At 41.7% G+C, this 21,038-nt stretch overlaps 1 protein-coding gene across 1 annotated transcript; it reads right to left on the minus strand.

The window, feature by feature from the left end:
* Window positions 1–556: 556 nt before the first annotated feature.
* On the minus strand, window positions 557–11,428 carry gap43 (growth associated protein 43). Its single transcript, XM_086126109.1, has 3 exons — window positions 11,070–11,428; window positions 4,575–5,196; window positions 557–1,835 (listed from the first exon to the last, which is right to left on the minus strand). Exons 1-3 carry the CDS (start codon window positions 11,262–11,264, stop codon window positions 1,756–1,758), a joined length of 897 nt encoding a protein of 298 aa, XP_085982235.1. The 5' UTR covers window positions 11,265–11,428; the 3' UTR covers window positions 557–1,755.
* Between the last annotated feature and the right edge of the window lie 9,610 nt (window positions 11,429–21,038).

Here is a 21,038-nt window from a genome sequence, read left to right on the forward strand (position 1 = left end):
ATGATTCTCCAATGTTCTTGTTGAGTCCCTGACATAAAAACCTCCATCTGAGCAATCCGAAATGGGGTACAGCTGACTCCCCAATTATGTCACCCTTTTTTCCCCAACTCCCAGAGGAGAGCCCTAGCATTGCAAGACACAGGTACAATCCCCTTCGGAGCATATTCATTCAGTGAAAGGACCGCATTTTCTGCCGAGTGCATCTTGCTTGCCGTTGTGAGTACGTGATAGAGAAATTGAGACGGCATATAAAAGTGCCTGAAGGGAATTCGAACCCCGGATTGAATATAAATGAGGTTTTTGTAGTCCATGTCAAACCAGGAGGGAAGCCCCTTGCCAGTGCCTCCACATCTGTAAGACAAGAACAACGGTGCTATTACCCAGGAAGTAATTTTACGGTCATCTGGGCTGAGGCGATGCATCGACAAAGTGCAAGGATGACACCTCTGATCGGGGGTAGCTGGGACAGGACTGCCGCCAATCCCATGTCCAAAGCGTCGACCACAACAACAAAAGGAGAAAGCGCAGCAACTTTTGACACAAACGCCACAGTTAATGATGGTAATTGGCACATTTGCTTTATTTTGAAAACACATTGAAACCATTTGTATTTTTTTTTTCTTCTTCACAAGTTGGAACTTTGTAAGGTTGAAACTGGACATTGCACTCACTGGAATATCGGAAAAGTTTTTTTTTTCTTGTTGTTGTTTCTTTGCTCATTTGTGTGTTCATCTTCTTTATGTGTTTTTCTTCACGTCTGTGCAAGAGGATTATCCCAATTCATATAAACTGTCATAACAACACCAAAGACATCAAAAAGAAGCCGCCACACCTCTTAAGTTTCGGTAAATGCGAAAAAGGTTCCTATCAGAGGGAGAGTTCCCATCATGCATCTGGTTCGATGGTTCATGCTACTTCTCTCACGTTTGGGTGGCGCAATATAAGATTTCATTTATTAATACTAAGGCAGAGTTCTCAAGTTTATGATACGGGGATGGCGTTTCAGTGGCAACAGGTCCTTTTTGGCGAATGAGGGTCAAGAGAGTTTGTCAAAGGGGTGTTATTCAAGCTTGAACGACTCAAGCAGAGTCGTCGCGAGAGTAACGGCATTGTCCTATACGTTGTAGTCTGCAGCTCTCCAACTGGAAATGATACACATTCAAGTCGACATTCTTATGATAATGTCTTGTATTTTCTGGTCGCGGTGTTTTCAATACACTCATGAAAACTTGGCTTGCATGTTAAAAAGAGCTTTTTTTTTGTGCGTGCACTGGCAAATATACAGATTTTACTTCCAGTGTGTATTAAAGGTCGATGCAAAGCAGATAACGTTGAATTTGTTGTTTCAGGGACAGCGGTTATTACAGTGGACATCTTATGTTATCAGGTTGCAGGGTGCATGAAAGGGTTAAATGTGCATCTTTCCAGTTGGGCGTTTTGTAACCAACTGCCAAACCTTCTACGTTACGTCGCAAAAGATGATAGAAATCGAGTCTTTCTCATCATCAGCATAACAATCATGTTTCAGAATCATCAACAAACAACAACATCATCACCACGTCATCAAAATATTAGCTTGAGCCAAAAAACGTCACGCTGGAAACTCCCCCCAACATGAGAAAATCATTGCCACACAAAAAATGACAAACAAATAGAAACGGACTGCCTTTGCACGGGGAAGCCAAAGAGCAACCTTTTTAGATTTTTGTTTTTCTTCATTTTCCTAATTCTTCTTTTGGGAGGGTAGACTTTGCCTCAGTCGTCCTTGGACTCGGTGGCCTTTGCGGCTGCATCTGCTTGGGTATCGCCCTCTGCTTTAGACTCGTCTGCAGCATCTGGGAGAAAGAGGGGACGAGAGGTGTAAAATGAAACTCAGAGCGGGGCATAAAAGGAGGCCAAAAAATGAGTCCGAGAAGGACGGTTTTCACATCAGGGCACAGAATAATTATAAAACTTTTATCGGGCCCTTAGAGATAGCGAGCGTCAAAAAATGTGCGTCAAGGACCATTAATTCAAGACAATTTCAAAGAATGTACTCTAAGAGCACTGAGTTCAAGTGTGAGCTGATGTTGCTCACACGTCAGCGCTCAAGAGTGGAAACCGGAAGTTGCTAACCGATATCACACGGACTGTAAATAAGAAGCCGGGCGCATGCTCCTAATGGGTCCTTTAAATATTTACAGCGCGAATATGCCAACCTGTCATATCTGATATTGTGCGATGGCGTCAGGGTAAACCATTGGCACAAATATGCAAAGGAAGTTGACACGCTTTCTTATAATTATGATCCGTTGCGGAGCCCGTTATTGCCTTGCTGTGAAAATCATATTCATCGGTCTATGACAGAGAAAAATGCAAAATTTGATGGCTCACTCCATTATTTGTAATCTATACCACTCGCAAAAATGATCCGGTGATATCATACTGTAGCTTACTCCACAATGAGCTCAGCCTCTTTTAGTAGAAAACTGAAGGATGACATCATCGCATTTTAAACTGGGAACAGGACGTGGGTATGGGTGTACCCGTCAGAGTCTGTGGCGGGGGGGGGGGGGGCACCAAGAAAAGCAGATTGATCATGTCTAAGTGCTTTTACATTAATGTTTAAATGCGGATAGGACTCAAGATATGATGAGTCCGACAGCGGAACTTACTGGTCGAGTATAATTAGCCTGTGAGCGCAGTCTGTGTCACCATAATGGGCTGAATAGACACCAGTCAAAAAAAAAAAAAAAAAAAACAGATCCAGTGATTGCAGATGAGATAACAGTCTTCAAGATTTTCTTTGGGTGCGAGCCACTTTCTGGATTTGGGTTAGTTTTGGACATCTGGTGAGAGGATGGACTTCTCAAAAGTCAACCACACGGTTTAATATATGCAGTCAAACCTCAGTTTTCGAACGTCTCCGTTCTCGACCAAATCGGTTTCCGACCAAATATTTCGAGTTTTTTATGCCTCGGATTACGACCGAAAATCGGTTCTCGACCAAACTGAGCGCACTTGAATGCGCCACTTGACTCCTCTCGCCTTCCTTACACGAGGAAGTGACGCTTCCTCGGGTAGACGAGGAAGTGGCACTTCGTCGTGTAGCGCTCCATTGTGAGCAGACATGTTCAATAAAGATTTGATTTTTAAAAAGAGCGGGGTTCCGGTTTTCGAACAAATCGGTTTTCGAACAGCCTTCTGGAACGGATTGTGGTCGAAAATCGAGGTATGACTGTAGTACGACCATAATCCGTTCCAGAAGGCTGCTCGAAAACCGATATGTTCGAAAACCGAAACCACGCTCTTTTTAAAAAAAAAATCTTTATTGAACACGTCTGCTCACAATGGAACGCCACATGAGGAAGTGTCACTTCCTCGTCTACCCGAGGAAGCGTCACTTCCTCGTGTAAGGAAGGCGAGAGGAGTCAAGTGGTGCATTCAAGTGCGCTCAGTTTGGTCGAGAACCAATTTTCGGTCGTAATTCGAGGCATAAAAAAACTCGAAAATTTTGGTTGAAAACCGATTTGGTCAAGAACAGACACGTTCGGAAACCAAGGTTTGACTGTATGACTTTACTGATATGCATTTATTAATGCATATAAAAGATTTGTCATATCGTCCCAGGTTTTTAAATGAGACCCTCCACGTTACAATGAAACAGACAATTGGGCCTTCTCTGGCATTGGTCAGGAAAGGTGAATCGGGCTCCAAATCAGCCCCGTCTTTATGCGCGTACCTGGGACTAAAGTTTTGGAAATCAAGCAGATGGGCGGCCAACAATTCCTAGTGTGTGACAGACATCCCCGGTGTGGATCGTGACCGGTAAGGATCATTAATCATTCATCTGAATCAGAACACCTGTTATCCGTGCTCTGCTCTATGCAGGCCAGCGATCCCGTCGAGGTGGTAACTATGACAACGCAGAGACAGTGCTGCTTGGTGACCTAGATTCAGTGTAGCACTCCAGTTGGTGCGCGTTTGTGGGTCTGGGTGTGTGTCTCACGCCCCCGCCTACTCCAGACCGAGCATGCACCATTAACTGTACTGTACCTGTCTGGCCCAGACAGGAGAGTCCTTGGACCACAAATAGCCGCTCGGAAATACATTTTAAAGTACTAGTTCTCTTTCTTCCAAAAGTGCCTTTCATGGTTTATAAGTCGTAGTGATTTGACTGAGAAATAAGTGTCCTGCGATTTTTGGAATTTTTGAGGTAATTCCACAAAATTGTTGTTCAAGCAACGTTGTGGGTTCAGATGGTAATGTAAATGTTGTTTTTTTTTTGTTTTTTTTTAATTGTGATTGAGTCCTACAAGCCTGCTTAGTAACAAGTCCAGGTGAAGGTGTAATAACCAGGGTCATAATATTTTGGGATTTTTTTTAAACTTTTATTAATTTTATTTGTTTGTTTGTTTGTTTATGTTAATTCAATTAGTTCTGAGAGGTCGCTGATGGTATAATAGTACACTCACCGGACTTGTGTGCAGGCAGCGTGTGCTCTGTACCCACTCAGTGACGGTGTGAATGGTCGAATAGCTGTACATGTATTTTTGTTGGTAAGAAACATGAACATTTCCGACAACAACCCATACCTTTATCTTCCGTTTGGTCAAGCTCCCCCTCCTCGGCTGCCGGGCTGACAGCGGCAGGCACATCGGCTTGTCTGGCCTCTTCCTTTTTCTCCTCACCGTCCTCCACCTTCTCCTCAGCTGCGGTGGGACTCTTGACTCCAGCAGCTGGGGCCTCCGCATCTTTGGGCTTCTCTTCAGCTTTCTCCTCGGCCTTTGGCTCCTCTTTGGGGGTCTCGGCGGACGGCGCGGGAGAGACAGCGGCAGGTGCTGCCTCCGCAGGAGACGTTGCTGCTCCTGCAGGAGAGGGAGCAGCGGCTGCTGGTGAGTTAGCAGGCTTTTCTGCCACGGGGCTTTTGGCTTGGCTGCTTTCCTCTTCCTTGTTCCCCTTCGCTTCTGCGGCGTCGCCCTCCTCGGCTGGGGATCCTTCGGCTTTCTTCACCTCCTCGCCGCCCTCTGTCGCTTCTTCTGCGGCAGCAGGATTGGCTCCATCCTTCTCTTCCTCTCCATCTTTCATCTTTTTCCGAGTTATGTGTCCACGGAAGCTGGCCTGTATTTTGGTCGCAGCCTTATGAGCCTTGTCTTCAGGTTTGTTGACGGTTCCATCCTGCTCAATCTTCTGGTCCACGTCCTCATTTTTCTCCACCTAAATGCCAGGAAAGGAGTTACATTAGAATAAACTAACAAAAATATACGGTGACCAGCATGAATGTGATAATATTGAGTATTCTAATACATGGATGGAGTATATTTCTTGAGAATGATTATCTCAAGCTGTCATGCTGCAATACCATATTATTTACCCGATAGGTAAATAATAGATTTAGTTGAAAGTTCAGAGGAGACAAAAGGTTAGAAGTAAATTGAAAATGAAAAAGGACAGGTGTTAGTACATTTGAAAATTGGTAAGCAGAAAGTACTGGACAGGTTGGGTCAACGTTCTGGGACTAGGATAAAAATGCAAGTGGAAGACGAGATGAGGACCATGGTTCGGAAAATAGGACAAGGATTTTTCAAAAGGGCACCGTTATATTACCTTTGGTTACTGGATCCAAAGCTGTCCATCAAATAGTGGGTTGTGTTATGAGTCATTTAATCATCTAATGAAAAGGAATCAAATCAAATCAAGGAAAGAATGATGAGCACTGAAAATGAAAACAAAATGTTACAATACATTCCAAAAAAAAGAAGCAAACAAATAACGGTAAAATATACTTTGAATCAATCAAAAGCATCTAATTTTACACAATAAAAAAATGTGAGTAAGCAACATCAAGCAAATGTAAATTGTGCATGCAAGCGGTGTAACATAAGTAAGGCCAAATGATAAAAAAGCAGAATCAATTTTTTTTTGTTGCGGTTGATTGTTTTTATTGATTTCCGTCCAATGTCTTAGCAACGAGTAAACGAGTAAAAAGCTGATTTTACATTTTCATGTGCTAACCAGCGCATTGTGGATCATAAAAAAAATCTGGAAATGACAAACTGTTAACAGTCAAACCTTAAAAAAAAAAAAAAAGAAAAGTGTCAAGCTTTCTGAAATCATCTTTTCTGTGACTCAACTGGCTGCTAGGAAACCAGCCGCCTGCTTCAATCTCTTCAGCATTCACTACCATGTCCCTTACAACAATCAAACGTCACCATGGCAACCGGTGTGCTAACTCATCACGGCGCTGTCTGCTGGTTGTTGCAATGAAAGACTTTCCCGATAGGCAGTGTGCTTGACCTCTTGCCAGCCAACGGGAGCTCATAAATCAGGGGCTGCAATCAGCTGGCTAAATCGGGGTCTTGTACGAGGAAGTGTCAAAGTGCAGCGGTGGGGGGTGAAAAGGGGGTGGTGCAGGGTCAAGGGATAGTGGGGGTTCTTATTTTCATCTTCAGGGTCAGTATTGCAGGATTAACAAGGTGCAACGATATGCGCGTTTGGGCTCAAGGTTTTAAATCGTGCCTCAGAACATTTACCGTATTGGCCCGAATATGAGACGGCCCAGTTTATAAAACGATGTTTTTCATGACTTTCATGAGTTTGAAAAAAGACTTTTTGAACACCAAATTAATTTTTATACAGAAAATAATTACAGTACATCCGAAACAAATGATTATTACAACATATTTGACAGAAAAGGCATGTTATTTTGCCTCATTCAAATCTTAATATCTGAACATTTAAATATGTAAACTAAAGTGCAATCATATTCGTAAATGAATGGCTTCTGATTTTTGAAATGTAAATGACATCATAACTTCTCCTCAGCTGCTGGTTAACCTGGCCGATATTCGACCCACTCTTCTCCAGATTGTCGCTATGTTTCTCCATTTTCTGTTGTCTCTTCTATTATTTTCTTCTTTTTTCTTTCTTACCGCTATTTTATATTTTTCTTCTTCATGCTACCGCTATTTTTATTTGTATTCTTCGTGACAGGGGTTCACTTTGGCCTGGGGAGTCAAGTTCAGCATTCGCTTCAATGATATCTGGCGCCATCTAGCGTCGTGAATGGGTATATTGTCTAGACCCCGAATATAAGACGACCCCCACTTTTTCAGTCTTATTTCAATGCAAAAAACACTGTCTTATATTTGGGCCAATATGGCACTTCTAAACACATACGATCTCGATCAATTTAGCTTCATTTTATTAAAAATATAACACAGCGTTCACGGTTGTGGTTGTACACGACTTTATGATTAGATGAAGTACAACTGCTCACCACCGGCATATCCTGCGTGTAATATGCGAGGTCCCTGATGACTTATTGGGCCTTTTATCACGACTGATCTCATTGGTGCTCACAATTGCCAAAATTTGACCCAAGCACTTAACTCTAAATAGAATTACTTACTGGCTGCATTCAATGAATCATAGAGGGAGAGAAGGAGACAGGAACGGACGAGGGTGTCTGGGAATATGGTGGGATGACATCATTATTGGATCGGAGGGGGTTGTCAGCTACTTTAGAGATTAGGGTGTGTGAGTGCAAATGTAATAACGTGCCAGGAGTGATCTCATATGAGTTTATGAGGATGAAGGCAAGATCATCATCCTGGTTTGACCGCATTTGTGGGTATCATCGTTTGCATTATTGATCTCGATTTCTGTGTGTCCTTTCCAAAATGCTTGACTTCCTGAAACTTCTACTTTCTATGGACTTTTAGGAGTCACTGCAGGGATAATTGATCAAACCTCTGATGGTTAACCTAGGGACTTCAAAAATGTTACTATTTCCTGTTTAAGAAAAAAAGTACCGGTAGTCAGTGTCTCACATTTATTAAATCCCACCTCGAAACACTCTCACTGCAAACATGCTTCTTGTGTCTGTTAATTGAACCCCGGTCACGTAGCCTGCAGGCGCAATTTCCCTCGGTATCTGTGCGGCACACATTTTCATTCAAAAATCCAGCTGCACTGCCCACGGGAACACGCAGACCACTCCCATCAGTTCACACGAGACCACCATTTCACCCCGATGATTCAGATGCAAGTTGAGGAATTTGTCAAATTTACCTCTCGTTTTTTTTCTTTTTTTGGGGGGGGGGGGGACTCCAAAGATGCTCAATGTTCACTAGCTGTCTTAACCGCAACGTTTTCAATATGAATTGATTTTCATTACAATTACATAATCTACAAGCGGCACGATGTTGGAAGCTAATAAGATGCTTAAACTACAGTCGTGTTTGACACATCATGTGTCCAAGACATCTGCAGTCTGTTGCATTCTCGGTCTGCCTCTGCCCTTGGGTGGGAAGCAGTTGTCGTGAGAACCACACCCAGTCTTTGGCTATAGCTCTGGATCCACACACACACACACACACGGACATCCCTTCCCCCAATAGTGACACAGCTGCAATTCACCACTTCAATGTCTCGTTGGGGACTTGTTTCAGGAAGGGGGAGGAAAGGATGGGGGACAGTTGAGTGTTACGCTGAGTGATGGTTGATGTGCCATGGAACCATTTGTCACAAAAATGAACACGTGAGGTGGTTGCCTCGGTCCAATGCAGTGGACCTGTTTTTTTTTCCGGCTTATTATTGTATAAAATAATACAGCGTGTTGAACCTGTCGTGTGATTTGAAAAAAATGAATTGGATTTAGGATCAAAGTGACAGGATGATTTTAGCTATCGATGGAGAAAAGATCCAGACGCCAAGCGGCACTGCTGAACATCTGTGCCATGCTCTCTGTGCTGTCTTCACTTTGTTTCTTACCATGGCAGCTTCCATTCTCTCTCTCTGTCTCGCTTTCTCCCTCTCTCTCTCTCTCCTCTCCCTGTCTCGCTCAGCCAGGCAGACTCAGCATCGCACCACACCCTTGTAGCCAACTATCTCCTGCAGATGAGTCTACGACGGCTCAGGTGGAAATTGGCCACAGCTCCCGGTCGGCATCGCCCCATCCAGCCGTCCTTTTAGGCCATCAATCGGCGAGTGATTTTACGGCTTACTTTATTGACGAATGCTCCACGGCGAATAATACGCGACCACATGCCAGTGTCATTTCATCCTCTGGAGCAGCCTTTAATTCAATTACGCCGACTCGTTGTCTGAACAAAGGCTCTGCAATCGCCACTGATCTGGCAAGGGAGCTAGGGCTTGAGGAGAGCTGCAGGTGGGGGAGGAGACGAGCTGGGGGGGGGGGGGGGGGGTGGCCAGACATGATGGGGTGGCCACAGGAGAATGGTAGAACAGGCCATATGGGCGATGGCTCATGCTACAGCTAAATTCAAGTTTAAGCAGAGATAAGAATCCCGATTGGTGGGCGGGTCTTGATTTTGAGAGCGGAGTGGGAGGATTTGAAAGTGGAGGCAGACATGACAGGCAGGTGTGGTATCAATATGAGGATTAACTCTAAAAATGGTGGTGGGGCGGAGCTGAGGAGAAACGATGAGGTAGAATTTGATTCAGGTTTTGAGTTTGCTTTTTGTCGGAATGAAATGCGGGATCTCGGGCCGCAAAGAGACAAGTACGCAAGACCCTAATTGTACTTTTTCCACCCGAAAAAATGAAGGCGGCTCTCTCAGTTTGAATAGTGTAGACAAAAGATCAACCTGGAGTTCACACAGCCACTCCCTTAGCCCATCATGTTTCGCGATAGCAGCGCCCATCGCAACATTCATTGTTCAGCAGGAAAAGGCGAACCCTTTTTCAGTCCGTCCGTCAAAGCAGGTGTAAGGAAGACGAGCCTAAAATGGATGTTCGTCCCGGTCGTGGCCCTTCGTGCTTGAAGCAGCCTTCAGTGTGCAAAAAAAGCCTGCGCCTCACCCACCACATGGCTGCAGTGTGCAGCACGCCGGCTTTCTTCCCCCTCCATGTTTCCGCCCCTCCTTCTCCCCCCACCTCGTCCAATGTTCATTTCCTTTCTGCCATCCTGCGCCCACTTCGGCTCCCATACATTAAGTCTCATTTTTAAATTGCTGTTTCACCTGCACCTCTTTTTTTTTTTTCTTCCCACTCCTCGCTATCATCTTTCAATGCATATATAGTACGCTGACAATGTTCATCCAGGTACTCTGGCGACTGTTTCTTTTCATTCTAGCAGCCTTCCTTCGCTACTTCTTTCAGCTGTCATGCCTTTACTTCATCACCGTCTTCTGCCCGCCGTCGTCAGTGTGACTCATCCCCAAATTAATGAAGCCATCAAAATCGAGCATGTCATGACTCCGATAAAATCACATTCACGTTTGATTAACGATGTCGGAAGGGGAAAATGATTCTTGTCACTCAAAACAGAAAATGTCCCCATGGTGGCTAATGCAATGATGAGCACCTCTTCTTTCTCTTCCACTATTTGGATCCACCCATCTCCATGCAGCACCTTGTCTGCCTTTTTTTTTTTTTAATTCTCAGCTAGCTATCCAACAGCACCCTTTCACACCCTTTAAATAAGTGCACACTTCATTGTACCCTGCATTGGCAGCGTCCACTCATCGAGCTGGAGGGCTATGATAATCTATTTAGAGTCATTTATTCCCATTGTAATCCCCTGAGGCCACTGACATGACGGTGCTGCTCACTCACTATGCACCCCACCCTGTTTTCTTTTTTTCCTCCTCCTCACTATGGAAATGTACTTTTTGGGGTGTCACCCATTCTCAAGGCGAAGGTATTTAGTTCGAAACGTGCTAAAGTTTGCCTCCATGAATATGAACAATGCAGCTCTTTGACAATAGAGAAGCAATCAAGTGGATCTTGATATTCTTTCACTTTGAACAAGTGCATGATCAATAGGAGGGGATGCCGCTCCAAATCCAATGACAGTCTTAAACTGCAAATACATTTGGTGGGTCTGAGAGGCATCGTGGCAACGTCCATTCACGGAGGAGAATTGCATCCACAAGGCGTGTCTGAGCTCTCTGTCGAGAAACTAAACTGAGCCACCAAGTCCAAGTCATTCAAAATGATTCTCTCTTATAACCTCAGACTGACAGCAAAGGAACACTCTCAAAGTTCAAAGTTGAGATGCAGCATTTTGTCACATGATAGAGTGGAAAAATGAAAATGGTAAAAAGCAAATCGGAGCACTTTACCGGTTTGGTTCTTCTTATGCAGCACAGCATAGTTGTTACCGTAGTATCCTCCCTTTTTCTTCTCGGCTTTTTTCTTTCCCTTTTCCTTCTTTTCTCTTCTTCTCTCTCCGCTCCCTTTCTCTCTCTCTCTCTCTCACCCTCTCTCTCTCTCGCTCTCTCTCTCTGTCTCTCTCTCTCCCCCTCCCTCACTTGCATGCAAATACTCTCTCACTTTCGTGAGCACACACACACACACACACACACACACACACACACACACACACACACTCTCTCTCTGGCTGTATCAACAGCTATGCTGCCCACTGCATTTACTCTTACCACTCTGCACATCCACGCTCTCTTCAGTCAGTCTGCCTGGTTGCACCTCTCTCGCGCTCTCTCTTTCTTGCTTCACCCCCCCCCCCCTCCCTTTGCCTGACAATGACTACAAGCCCACCCTTTAAAACCCCACCCTTTGCCTCGCCCCTTCCATCCATCCCTCTGTCCTTCCCTCACACGATCCCCCACTTCCCTATTCCCCTTTTCTGACTCATAAAGATGATCCTCCACCACCTATTTTAGATCAGCACTCCAATTTTTTTTTCTTCTCCTTCACCTCCTCCCCTTTCAGGCAACCTGCAGCAGAAACACTGACCCAACTCACAATAAAAAGGCCAAAAGACAACCCAGTATTTTTCTCAAATGATATTTGAATGCTTGTTTTTTTGTATTAAGTTATTCTTTCACAATTATGACACTCCTCCACTTTTCCACACAGTAAGTTTTTTTCCCCCTTAATGAGATGCCCTTGCGAATGCATCGTGCCTTTTCTTTTTCTTAAGCTACCTCCCCGACTGTGTAAAATGCACTCTGTTCACTCAGATTAGTGTTAACTCGGCTGCCGAAGCAATACCGAAAACATGTTTTCTGGAAACGCCATCAGTTGCCCTTGCCAGTAGAGAAATGTGAAAGTGAGCGCGGATGAGCACGCCTGCATAGATGCAAGCATGCATACGCACACAGCACTCTCAGGACACGTCACCCTCACCATCATCCCACCAACCCACCCCCCATGCCCAGTGCGCTGTTCTCATGGAAACACTAGCAGATAGACTTGGAGAGCAGAGGAGGAGGAGTGAGTTTGTGTGTGTATGTGTGTGTGTGTGTGTGTGAGAGAGATGAAAGTAGGGGAAGGATGCAAAAGGGCCGGGTGTGGCACACTTATCCCTCCACCTTCCACAATCACTCCCCCCTTGCTCACATTTTGCATATGAGTCTTATTTAATGTGCATTCATTTCTCCCAACAATTATATTTATAATCATCACCAAATCTTGAGGTAGGCAAACGCCCATTCTTCTGTTTGTCTTTCATAACAGCACAGACGCACAGTGTAGTGCCACAAGAGTCCCCACCCCCGCTCCGATACTCTTGAGTTGCAGCAGATGCTCCTGACAAAATGGGGAGTGAGGCATGGACAGAGAGGGAGGTTAAGAGCAAGTTGTGCCATTTGTCTTTTCTTTTACGGGATTATTTCAGATGTACGTCATTGAGGGGAAAGTATTGACCCACACCCCTGAGCCATAGCCTTCCCGCTTGTTGCAAACACTCACACAAGTCTGGCACGATCACATTGCTCTTCTACATCATCGTAATGTGTATTTCCCAGCACTGATTTTTTTTAAAGACTTCTTTAACGGATATTGAAGACTTTGTGTATTCTAATGTATGTTGAATGACTTATTTTAACAAGACAAAGTCAAAATGAAAAGCAATGATTTGCTGTGACATCACCAGGAACTACCAAGCATCCAGTCAGACTGCACAGATCCTCTTCGGCGGCGCACCTCAACTGGCAGACACAAGTGATCCAGAACCAGAGGCCTTTTTACATGGACCCAAGACGTATTTTAACTAGTATAGAGCTATGAACAGTAATCCTTTCTGGTTATCGCAGTCAGTGGCGGAGCTACAGTAGAATTTTAAGCTTGGGGTGGCCATGTGGTGGCCAAGGTTGCCTCAGGGAGTCCACAAAATAAAACTGGACCCATGTTATCAACGATCAACATTCATTTTTATCCATCCATTTTGTGATCCACTTTATCCTCACAAGGGGCGGTGCCTATACCAGTCGTCTTCGGGCAGTAGGCGGGGGAGACCCTGAACCAATTGCCAGCCAATCGCAGGGTACACAGAGACGAACAACCATCCGCGCTCACACTCACACCTAGGGACAACCTAGAGTGATCAAATAACCTACTGCACATGTTTTTGGAATGTGGGAACAAACCAGAGTATCCAGAGAAAACCCATGCAGGTATGGGGAGAACTCCTCTAACCCACGACCTCTGCACTGTGAGGTCAATGCGCTAACCACTGGGCCACCGGGCCACCCCCCTTCATTCATGAAAAATAAAAATAAGATTTTTTTTTGTTGTTTTTACAAATTCAAGACATAAAATTTCATTTCTTAAAAAGTGAAAAAAAGTCGATACAATTAATACAAATATATATAAGTTTTTTAATTGTGCACATGACCCAGTGCAAGGCGTTGGCCAAGCAGGCGTGTCATAACTAATTGACTAATTACACACTCATTCCCAAGATAGACTCCTCATGCAGACACCTGCTCTCCTTTTATTTTTGTGTGTTATCTGGGTAATTGTTTCCGCTGCCTCTCAGTTAGTAAGGCTCAATCGCATTGACCCTAAATCTCAAGATTTAAGATAAATGTCAGATAAATTTGGTTCTCGATTCATCTAAATCAGTGGTGTCATTGGTTTAGACCATGACCATGTATAATAAGGTGTTTTTAGCCGAAAAAAAAGACCATGTATCGTAAGGCGTTTTAACCCGAAAAAAACGACCATGTATGGTAAGGCGTTTTTCGACAAAAAAAAACGACCATGTTTAGTAAGGCGTTTTTAGCCGAAAAAAACGACCATGTATAGGAAGGCGTTTTATCGCGAAAAAAATGACCATGTATAGTAAGGCGTTTTTAGCTGAAAAAAAACAACCATGTATAGTAAGGCGTTTTGAGCCGAAAAAAAAGACCATGTATAGTAAGGCTCTTTTAGCCGAAAAAAACGACCATGTATAGTAAGGCGTTTTAACAAAAAAAAAGCGACTATGTATATATAGTAAGGCGTTTTTAAGCTGAAAAAAACGACCATAAGGCGTTTTGAGCCGATAAAAAAGGACCACATATAGTAAGGCGTTTTTAGCTGAAAAAAGACGACCATGTATAGTAAGGCGTTTTTTGCTGGATTAAAAACAACCATGTATAGTAAGGCATTTTTAGATGAAAGAAATGACCATGTATAGTAAGGCGTTTTTAGACGAAAAAAATGACCACGTATAGTAAGGCGTTTTTAGCTGAAAAAAAACAACCATGTATAGTAAGGCGTTTTGAGCCGAAAAAAAAGACCATGTATAGTAAGGCTCTTTTAGCCAAAAAAAACGACCATGTATAGTAAGGCGTTTTAACTAAAAAAAAGCGACTATGTATATATAGTAAGGCGTTTTTAAGCTGAAAAAAACGACCATAAGGCGTTTTGAGCCGATAAAAAAGGACCACATATAGTAAGGCGTTTTTAGCTGAAAAAAGACGACCATGTATAGTAAGGCGTTTTTAGCTGAAAAAAGACGACCATGTATAGTAAGGCGTTTTGAGCCGAAAAAAAGGACCACGTATATTAAGGTGTTTTTAGCCGATAAAAAAGGACCACATATAGTAAGGCGTTTTTAGCTGAAAAAAGACGACCATGTATAGTAAGGCGTTTTTTGCTGGATTAAAAACAACCATGTATAGTAAGGCATTTTTAGATGAAAGAAATGACCATGTATAGTAAGGCGTTTTTAGACGAAAAAAATGACCATGTATAGTAAGGCATTTTTAGCTGAAAAAAAACAACCATGTATAGTAAGGCGTTTTGAGCCGAAAAAAAAGACCATGTATAGTAAGGCTCTTTTAGCCGAAAAAAACGACCATGTATAGTAAGGCGTTTTAACAAAAAAAAAGCGACTATGTATATATAGTAAGGCGTTTTTAAGCTGAAAAAAACGACCATAAGGCGTTTTGAGCCGATAAAAAAGGACCACATATAGTAAGGCGTTTTTAGCTGAAAAAAGACGACCATGTATAGTAAGGCGTTTTTAGCTGAAAAAAGACGACCATGTATAGTAAGGCGTTTTGAGCCGAAAAAAAGGACCACGTATATTAAGGTGTTTTTAGCCGATAAAAAAGGACCACATATAGTAAGGCGTTTTTAGCTGAAAAAAGACGACCATGTATAGTAAGGCGTTTTTTGCTGGATTAAAAACAACCATGTATAGTAAGGCATTTTTAGATGAAAGAAATGACCATGTATAGTAAGGCGTTTTTAGACGAAAAAAATGACCATGTATAGTAAGGCGTTTTTAGCTGAAAAAAATCAACCATGTCTAGTAAGCCGTTTTCAGACGAAAAAAAACGACCATGTATAGTAAGGCGTTTTGAGGCGAAAAAAAAAGGACCACATGTAATAAGGTGTTTTTAGCCGAAAAGAACGACCATGTTTAGTAAGGCGTTTTTTGCTGAAAAAAACGACCATGTAGAGTAAGGTGTTTTTAGCCGAAAAAAACGACCATGTATAGTAAGGCGTTTTTAGCCGAAAAAAACGACCATGTATAGTAAGGCGTTTTTAGCCGAAAAAAAACTACCATGTATGGTAAGGCGTTTTTTTCGCCAAAAAAAACAACCATGTATAGTAAGGCATTTTTAGCCGAAAAAAACGACCATGTGTAGTAAGGCGTTTTTTGCTGGATAAAAACAACCATGTATAGTAAGGCATTTTTAGACGAAAGAAATTACCATGTATAGTAAGGCGTTTTTAGACGAAAAAAATGACCATGTATAGTAAGGCGTTTTGAGCTGAAAAACAACAACCATGTCTAGTAAGCCGTTTTCAGACGAAAAAAAAACGACCATGTGTAGTAAGGCGTTTTGAGGCGGAAAAAAAAGGACCACGTGTAGTAAGGTGTTTTAGCCGAAAAGAACGACCATGTTTAGTAAGGCGTTTTTAGCTGAAAAAAAACGACCATGTATAGTAAGGCGTTTTTTGCTGAAAAAAACGACCATGTAGAGTAAGGTGTTTTTAGCCGAAAAAAACGACCATGTATAGTAAGGCGTTTTTAGCCGAAAAAAACACCATGTATAGTAAGGCGTTTTTTCCCCCAAAAAAACAACCATGTATAGTAAGGCATTTTTAGCCGAAAAAAACGGCCATGTATAGTAAGGCGTTTTGAGGCGGAAAAAAAAGGACCACGTGTAGTAAGGTGTTTTTAGCCGAAAAGAACGACCATGTTTAGTAAGGCGTTTTTTGCTGGATAAAAACAACCATGTATAGTAAGGCGTTTTTTGCTGAAAAAAACCCGACCATGTATAGTAAGGCGTTTTTAGCTGAAAAAAAACCGACCATGTATAGTAAGGCGTTTTAACCCCAAAAAAAGACCATGTATAGTAAGGCGTTTTTAGCTAAAAAAATGACCATTATAGTAAGCCGTTTTTAGCCGAAAAAAAAACGACCATGTATAGTAAGACGTTTTAACCCAAAAAAACGACCATGTATAGTAAGGCGTTTTTTGCTGAAAAAAACGACCATGTATAGTAAGGCGTTTTTTTGCTGAAAAAAACGACCATGTATAGTAAGGCATTTTTTGCTGTAAAAAAACGACCATGTATAGTAAGGCGTTTTTTGTCGAAAAAAAACGACCATGTATAGTAAGGCGTTTTTAGCCGAAAAAAATGGCCATGTAGAGTAAGGTGTTTTTAGCCCAAAAAAACGACCATGTATATATAGTAAGGCGTTTTTTTGCTGAAAAAAAAACGACCATGTATAGTAAGGCGTTTTTTGCCGAAAAAAAACCATCATGTATAGTAAGGCGTTATTCGCTGAAAAAGACGACCATGTATAGTAAGGCGTTTTTAGCCGAAAAAAAAGACCATGTGTAGTAAGGCGTTTTTAGCCGGAAAAAAATGACCATGTATAGTAAGGTGTTTTTTGCTGAAAAAAACAACCATGTATAGTAAGGCGTTTTTTTTTCCAAAAAAAAACGACCATGTATAGTAAGGCATTTTTTCGCTGGATAAAAAATGACCGTAAGGCGTTTTTTGCTGAAAAAAACGACCATGTATAGTAAGGCATTTTTTCGCTGGATAAAAAATGACCATGTATAGTAAGGCGTTTTTTGCTGAAAAAAACGACCATGTATAGTAAGGCATTTTTTCGCTGGATAAAAAATGACCATGTAGAGTAAGGCATTTTTCGGCGCCTTGAACGCCTCACTATACATGGTCGTTTTTTTCAGCAAAAAACGCCTTACTCTACATGGTCTTTTTTTTCGGCAAAAAACGCCTTACTATACATGGTTGTTTTTTTCGGCAAAAAACGGCTTACTATACATGGTCGTTTTTTTCCGGCTAAAAACGCCGTACTACACATGGTCGTTTTTTTCGGCTAAAAACGCCTTACTATACATGGTCGTCTTTTTCAGCAAATAACGCCTTACTATACATGGTCGTTTTTTTTGCGCCAAAAAACGGCTTACTATACATGGTCGTTTTTTTCCAGCAAAAAAACGCCTTACTATATACGGTCGTTTTTTTCCGACTAAAAACGCCTTACTACACATGGTGGTTTTTTTCGGCTAAAAACACCTTACTATACATGGTCGTTTTTTTCGGCAAAAAACGCCTTTCTATACATGGTCGTTTTTTCGGCTCAAAAACGCCTTACTATGCTATGTCGTTTTTTTCGACCCAAAAACGCCTTACTATATAGTATGTCGTTTTTTTCGGCTCAAAAACGCCTTACTATACTATGTCGTTTATTTCGGCTCAAAATCACCTTACATGTCGTTTTTTTTGGGTCGAAAACGCCTTACTATACTATGTCGTTTTTTTTCGGCTCAAAAACGCCTTACTATACTATGTCGTTTTTTTCCGGCCAAAAACGCCTTACTATACTATGTCGTTTTTTTCCGGCCAAAAACGCCTTACTATACGATGTCGTTTTTTTCGGCTCAAAAACGCCTTACTATACTATGTCGTTTTTTTCGGGCCAAAAACGCCTTACTATACTATGTCGTTTTTTTCGGGCCAAAAACGCCTTACTATACATGGTCGTTTTTTTTCGGCTAAAAACGCCTTACTATACATGGTCGTTTTTTGGGGGCTAAAAACGCCTTACTATATATACATGGTCGTTTCTTTTCGGCTAAAAACGGCGTACTACACATGGTCGTTTTTTTTCGTCCAAAAAGGCCTTACTACACATGGTCTTTTTTTTCGGCTAAAAATTTCGTCCAAAAAGGCCTTACTATACTTGGTCGTTTTTTTCGGCGAAAAACATCTTACGATACAAAAAACTACTTCAATACAATACTTACCATGTTGGTCAAAGAAAGAAGGGATTTGGTTGCAACCTCTGGGGATTGATCACCCAGCCGCTAGTTTGGGACATGGTTTCTCTACCCCTGAGCCACACCACCACATAACATCTTGTTTGTTTTGTGTTGTCTTCAATAAAGCTGCAAATGGTGGTTAACGAGATGTGACCTTGTTGCAAACACTGGGAATCGAACGAACAACCGCTGGATTTGGGACTTCAGCTTTCTACCACTGAGCTAACTCACCACAATGGACCTTTGGGTTGTTTTGTGTTTTTCCTCAAATAAGTTGTATATGGTGGTTAAAGTGTAGACATTGTTGCAAAAACCAGGGATCGAACACTCAAACTCTAGTGTGGCACTCCATCACTCTACCACTGAGCAAAGCACCACATAGAGCAGTGGAGTTGGGATTTTTTAATAATCATGGTCATTTCTTTTGGCTAAAACCGCCTTACTATACACGGTCGTTATTTTCGGGGCTAAAACGCCTTACTATACATGGTCGTTTTTTTTTTCGGCTAAAAATGCCTTACCATACATGGTCGTTTTTTTTTCGGCTAAAAATTTTGTCCAAAAATGCCTTACTGTACATGGTCGTTTTTTTCGTCCAAAAAATCCTTACTATATATACATGGTTGTTATTCTCGGGGCTAAAACGCCTTACTATACATGGTCGGGGTTTTTTTCGGCTAAAAATGCCTTACCATACATGGTCGTTTTTTTCGGCTAAAAATTTCGTCCAAAAACGCCTTACTATACATGGTCGGTTTTTTTCGGTTAAAAACGCCTTACTATACATGGTCGTTTTTTTTTTCGGCTAAAAATTTTGTCCAAAAATGCCTTATGCCGTGGTCGTTTTTTTCGTCCAAAAAGGCCTTACTATACATGGTCTTTTTTTTTCAGCTAAACATTTCATCCAAAAAAGCGAACTATACATGGTCGTTTTTTTTCGGCTGAAAATTTCACCCAAAAACGCTTTACTATACATGGTCGTTTTTTTTTCGGCTAAAAACGCCTTACTATACATGGTCGTTTTTTGGGGGTAAAACGCCTTACTATACATGGTCGTTTTTTTTCAGCTAAAAACGCCTTACTATACATGGTCGTTTTTTTCGGCTAAAAACGCCTTACTATACAGGGTAATTTTTTTTCAGCTAAAAACGCCTTACTATACATGGTTGGGTTTTTTCAGCTAAAAACGCCTTACTATACATGGTCGTTTTTTTCAGCAAAAAACGCCTTACTATACATGGTCGTTTTTTTGGTTTAAAACGTCTTACTATACATGGTCGTTTTTTTTCGGCTAAAAACGCCTTACTATACATGGTCATTTTTTTAGCTAAAAACGCCTTACTATACATGGTCTTTTTTTGGGGTTAAAACGCCTTACTATACATGGTCGGGTTTTTTTCAGCTAAAAACGCCTTACTATACATGGTCGGGTTTTTTTCGGCTAAAAACGCCTTACTATACATGGTCATTTTTTTCAGCTAAAAACGCCTTACTATACATGGTCGCTTTTTTTCAGCTAAATACGCCTTACTATACATGTTTGTTTTTTTCGGCTAAAAACGCCTTACTATACAGGGTAATTTTTTTTCAGCTAAAAACGCTTTTGAAGCTGAAAAAAAAAGACCATAAAAACACGCCTTACTAGATACATGGTTGGGTTTTTTTCGGCTAAAAACACCTTACTCTTCATGGTAGTTTTTTTCGGCTCAAAACGCCTTACTAAACATGGTCGTTTTTTTGGGTTAAAATGCCTTACTATACATGGTCGGGTTTTTTTCGGCTAAAAACGCCTTACTAAACATGGTCGTTTTTTTTTGTCGAAAAACGCCTTACCATACATGGTCGTTTTTTTCGTCTAAAAATGCCTTACTATACATGGTCGGTTTTTTCGGCTAAAAACACCTTATTGTACATGGTCAGGGTTTTTCCGGCTAAAAACACCTTACTATACATGGTCAGGGTTTTTTTCGGCTAAAATCGCCTTACTATATATATTTTCGAAAAATGCCTTACTATAAATGGTCGGGTTTTTTCAGCTAAAAACACCTTACTCCACATGGTCGTTTATTTTCGAATAAAAACGCCTTACTCTCCATGGTCGATTTCTTTGTCTAAAATCGGATGACTAGACATGGTTGGGGTTTTTTCAGCAAAACACGCCTTACTAGATACATGGTTGGGTTTTTTTCGGCTAAAAACACCTTACTCTTCATGGTAGTTTTTTTCGGCTCAAAACGCCTTACTAAACATGGTCGTTTTTTTCGGCTAAAACGCCTTACTATACATGGTCGTTTTTTTCGGGTTAAAACGGCTTACTATACTTGGTCGTTTTTTTCGGCTAAAAACACCTTACTCTTAATGGTTGTTTTTTTTGGCTCAAAACACCTTACTATACATGGTCGTTTTTTTCGTCGAAAAACGCCTTACTATACCTGGTCGGGGGTTTTTCAGCTAAAAACACCTTACTCTTCATGGTAGTTTTTTTCGTCTCAAAACACCTTACTATACATGGTCGTTTTTTTCGTCGAAAAACGCCTTACTACACATG

Source organism: Hippocampus guttulatus, chromosome 12 (genome assembly GCF_054856545.1).
Source record: "Hippocampus guttulatus isolate MCC_2025c chromosome 12, RoL_Hgut_1.0, whole genome shotgun sequence".
Classification (NCBI taxonomy): Eukaryota; Metazoa; Chordata; class Actinopteri; order Syngnathiformes; family Syngnathidae; genus Hippocampus; species Hippocampus guttulatus.

Bases quoted from the DNA above. Each gene is read 5' to 3' on its own strand.
- gap43 (XM_086126109.1), bottom strand. From the start codon at position 11,264: ATGCAAGTGAGGGAGGGGGAGAGAGAGAGACAGAGAGAGAGAGCGAGA. The intron at 5,197-11,069 runs GTAAAGTGCTCC...CCTGGCATTTAG, and splicing joins GCATAAGAAGAACCAAACCG to GTGGAGAAAAATGAGGACGT. The intron at 1,836-4,574 runs GTATGGGTTGTT...TCTTTCTCCCAG, and splicing joins TGACCAAACGGAAGATAAAG to ATGCTGCAGACGAGTCTAAA.